Genomic DNA, 5,040 nt, shown 5'->3' with positions numbered 1-5,040 from the left:
TTTATCATGAAATGCTATATCATTTATGTCTTGTATCGGTTCGATTTGACAAAATTGCGAGTGCAACATCTGCAAAGGTTCAGGTGCAACTTGCAAGTGCTAGGCAACACCATATTTAACATGGGAATATGTCAACTATAGAGATTAGTTTATCAAATAAACCTTTTCGTTATCATTAATTAGAATATAAGAACGATTCAATCAATAATAATCTTGTATGCCAATCTTGGCCTTGCTAAAATGGTAAAAACAAAACCCTGTTCATATGACCATTTTTTATTAAGAGTTCTAGTTCGTCTGTATGCTGTGCTCTAGTGTTTAAGAGACATTTAGAATGAAAACAGATATAAATCCTAGAAGAAATTGTAACTATTTCCAAGGAATTTTTCAACTAATAGTTGTTCCGTTACGTAGCATATATAAGTTTTTCATTTAGCAAAAATTTATTTATATTCTCGACTATCTTTTGTAATTTGTAGAGTTAAGTGTTTTCAGAGCGAAAATCAGTTGCCATCAGTGAATGGTGCCAAGCAGCAAAGTTTTTCACTTTTAATATTAAAAATAATTAATACAAAGTAAAACTAGATAAAAAAAAAATCTTTCATTACAGGAAGAGAGATAAATGGGACTCGTAATATGCATGGATAAATGGGACTCATAACAAGTATAAAACAGGAAGACAGATATTTTAGTATTTTACTAAATGAGGATGGGGTGGGAGACTCTGTATCCCATAAAATCCTATTGTCGTCCCTAAACAAGAAATAGGGGATTAGAATAATAAATTAATAGTGAATTTTGATATGGATTCATATATTTGTAAAGAAAGTAAAATGTCAAATAATTGATGAATTTATAGGTCTTTCAAAAAAAAATATCAAACAAGTTTTTGAAAAGTTACAACGATATATTTATAGATTTTGACAGAAAGATGAATTGTATCCAATATTGTTTCTATTTAGTATTTTAATTTTTACATGTAAGTTTATTAGAATTTTTTTCAAAAACTTTATATTTTTGTTAGAGGTTTATGTCTATTATAGAATTTCTCAGTTACATAATTTAAACGTGAATTATGATAATCAAGTGATTAGTATGGTATCAGGTATCATGACATAGGAGATAGGACACTAATGATATTTTAATTAACTAAATTGATAGTTTTCTTGTCTCCAAATGACACTAACTTGGTCCTTTTGTATGACTATCATTCTGAATAATAGCCTTTTCTATTAATTAACCTTTTTATACTTTATCCACAGTTTTTAGTGATTATTTTCCTTCATTCGCATTTGTTCTCTCAACTTGTTTTGAAAAAAAAACAAAAAACAAAAAAAAACAAAAAACAAAAAACAAAAAACCCAAGTCTAAAATGTCATCAAAAAGGGAGATGTGGTATCCCTGGAGTGTACGTATGCTTTAATCAATTCCAAATTAATTTCTAATATGTCATCTAGAATTTTCTTTGTTAGACTCTCTTTTTCCTTGCAGGGTTGATTGAGAGGTAAGGGATTTAAGAACAGAAAGATAAGGAAGATTTGAGTAATGAAAATAGAAGAAATTGGTCAACCTCGAACTTTCCATAAAAATGAGATAAACCTCTAACCGACCCAAGGAGAAAACCAAAAGAAGGGGATGTAGCTTAGATTTGGACTCGGCCCACAAAAATAGCGTTGCAAATTGCATGGCCCAAATAGGTGACCCAACCTCAACGGCCTTAAAAAATAAAAGAAGTGGGCCCAGAATCAGTTTTGCAAGCTCGTTGAAGATGTCCATGTTTCAAATATAGCCTCAAATCATTAACGTGATTTTTAACTTGTTTTACCTCGACATTAAATTCCAGGGACCCATCAATTATTGGGAGCTGACCTTTCTGTTCAGCAATAATTAAGAAAACATGTTGGCATTGCTAAATTTGAAAACCCCACCAATAATCCACACACACAAAAGTAAATGATGAGTTGGTACACTCAACCCCCTTCCCTATCCCTCCCTTGACCCTTATCTACTCACTCCGGGAATGCAACTACGCCTGACTGGTCAACCCAATTACATAGAATTTTTTTTACTAACTGCTACTGAATCATCATCAAAGGCGTATTATTTTCTTGTTTTTCACTCCCATGTACCAAGTTTGAATACGAGACCATATGATAAGTATAAAATATAAATGCATAGCCATGGTTGATATATCATTACAATTCCTTATTGATAAGAACATTAATTATTTTGGTACATTAATGTCTGAATATACCAAGTCAAAACAACTCACCAATATAGAAAAGATGGGGGCATTTTTCTTTATGTTATGCTTCAAAAGATTCCAAGCATCCTATGAGTGAAATTTAAATCTGGAGGGAGGAAGATTGAAGTAGAATACCCAACCAAATTAGTCACAGGTTAAAAGCAATTGTGTAAGTTACACAAAAGATCAATGGTGATCCCTTTTCTATTTTTTCCTTCCAATGCTAACTTGCTCAGAGCATTGTGTGGTTTTGTTTTGTGGGGAAGATAATAGACAGTAATGGGGGGAAAAGCGAGGGAGCAGAGGCACATGGTAGTTACCAAGGGTGTGGCAATAAAAGCCAAAGTCATAACATAACAACAACCAGTTTTAAATATGTCATTATTAATATGGCACCATAAAAATTGAGTTCTTATATCAGCATGAAAACCAGAGTGTGTGTGTGTGTGTGTGTGTGTCTATATATATTGTTGAATCAAATGCACCAACATGGGATTGGTTTTTAACCAAAGGTGAAACGTCAAAAATAGTAACCATACCATGAGCATGAATGTTTGATAATTTCTTGTTACATATTTAAGACTGGGAATACCCAATAACTTTATTTTACCTTAAATACTGAAAAGCCAGACTACAAGTTCCCAGAAAAGAGCAAGAAGTAATATAGTAGTACCCTACCATGGAAGTGACAAAAACTAGCAGAAAAAAGAGTACCATGGAAATGACACAAACTAGCATGAAACCCAACACCAACCATGATGACGAACGTTACAAAAACAGACGCAACTGGGTTATTAAATACAGCTAGGCCATCTTCAGAAAAGGTCAAAATTGGCCATAAGAATTAAGAACATAAAGCAAACAGAACCAAAATAGCCACAGAAGAAAAAAAAAGAAAAGAAAATTATTGAAAAAGTCTTGGCTAGCTGCAGCATAAGTACATAGAAAATGACAGATAAGAATCAATCAAACATGGGAGAGATAGCAATAATAATAAAGAATAGAAAAAACAAGATGGGTTTTTATTCACATCACTGGCAAACCCAAAAAACAATCCCACTTCTTACATATACAAGAAAAAAGCATTATTCTCACGCTGATAATCATCAATCTAAGAAATGGCTAAGAATTGTAGATAATAAATATCAAAACACTGGTCTTCCACACACACTATAGTGACCTCAGAAAACAACATCATGATGAACAACTTAAGACCAGCAAAGGAGCTAGCTGTGAAAGTGAAAGAGATAGAGAGATTGAGAGAGAGGATAGCATTGACTACTCACCACACCACTCACCATCCATCAAGCTGTGCCAAAACCCATATGATTAACAAGAACAACACATGAATTCTTTCACAGGAATTGGAATGTAGTGTGGTGTGTTGTGTTGAGTTGTGTACTCCAACAAATTGGGAGCAAAGTTAAGTTGAGCTTGACCACCATTAACACTAAATCTACTAGTAATTGCACTTGAGCTGGCTGCAACAACAACCAAACTTGTGCACTCCATTAGGATTTAGGACATGATGGACTAGAGTAAGTGAAAAACTCAAAAACCAAGCAACCAATAATGCAATCCTATTATCATTACAAAGCTTATTAGTCTCTCCAACTCGGAGAACCTTGCTTTCTTTTAATCACAACCAACATTATGAATTTCCAAGCTGCATTTGCACTTGCACACAGCAAACACTGATGATCAAGGTCCTGAAAACCGCTTCCAGCCTCAATCTGCAGCAATTCATCATCATCATAATAAATAACTTAAAACAAATCCATCCATCACCTCTCTCTTCACCCCATCTTTTTTTCTTCTCTTCCAGCAAAAACCCCAGAGTTCTAAACAATTTTGAACTTCTAAAAAGCCTAATTAATTCTTCAAACCAGAAGGGATTAAATTAAAAAGAAAAAACCCTAATTGAATTCATGGACTTCTCCACTCAAAAAACTAAAAATAAAAGAGCCCTAAACCTAAAAATTTTACTCAGCATCTTCTGCTTTGCACACACAACGAACAAAGAGATAACCATACACAAAACAAGATATATATATTTATATATATATACGAAACAAACACCACCATCTTCCAAGTTCATATCTCAGCCACCAAAACCACCGCGAATTCAGCGAGGCTCATCGTCTCTCCGGCCGGAGTTTCCAGGCCCTCCCGACAAAGAAGCCAGCAAATTCAGATGTCCAGGAAGGTAATTTCCCAGCCTCGCCGCCGAAGCTTCTCCCATGGCTTGTTGCTGCTGCTGATGCTGATGGTGAACGAACAAAGAAGCTTGCTGCTGCTGAGACACCGACACCGCCGCCGACTGCACAACCATCTCCGGCGGAGGACCAGCCGCTGCGAAACTCCAAATTTGACCGAAATCGGGCCTGGTCGGGAGGGCCCAGAGCCCCGCGGGAGCTCCGGGGCCCACTAAGGACCCCACGGCGGGCCCCACGGAGACGCCGTCGTCCTTGGCGGAAGCGTCGTCGTCGGTGCGTATGCGCTTGCCGAGTATGAAGGGAGTGGGAGCGAGCAAGGGCTTGTGGTCGAGCGAAGACGCTGCGGAGGTTGAGGAAGGAGAAGAGAGAGAGCCAGCACCGCCGCGTACGGAGACGGAAACGGAGGAGAAGCTGGCGGGAGTGGTTCCAGTTCCGGTGGCGGCGATGATTGAGGGCTCGGCCTGACGGAGGAGCCACTCGATGGTCTGGCCGTCGGACTTGTGGCCGAGCTCGCGGGTGAGCTGGAAGACGCGGGCGGCGCATATGATAGGCATCCGAATACGGCGGCCGCGTCCGTCG

General features: G+C 37.4%; 1 protein-coding gene across 1 annotated transcript; it reads right to left on the bottom strand.

Annotated features, from left to right (window-relative positions):
* Nucleotides 1–3,246: 3,246 nt before the first annotated feature.
* Nucleotides 3,247–5,039, bottom strand: LOC107467369 (transcription factor TCP7; the record flags this gene model as incomplete). Its single annotated transcript, XM_016086444.3, has 1 exon — nt 3,247–5,039. A coding segment is annotated over one exon (669 nt), but the record flags the coding sequence as incomplete, so codon positions are not given.
* Between the last annotated feature and the right edge of the window lies 1 nt (nt 5,040).

The sequence above is a fragment of the Arachis duranensis genome, chromosome 9 (genome assembly GCF_000817695.3).
Source record: "Arachis duranensis cultivar V14167 chromosome 9, aradu.V14167.gnm2.J7QH, whole genome shotgun sequence".
NCBI classification, from domain to species: Eukaryota; Viridiplantae; Streptophyta; class Magnoliopsida; order Fabales; family Fabaceae; genus Arachis; species Arachis duranensis.
This window is presented reverse-complemented; position numbering and strand designations above follow the sequence as displayed.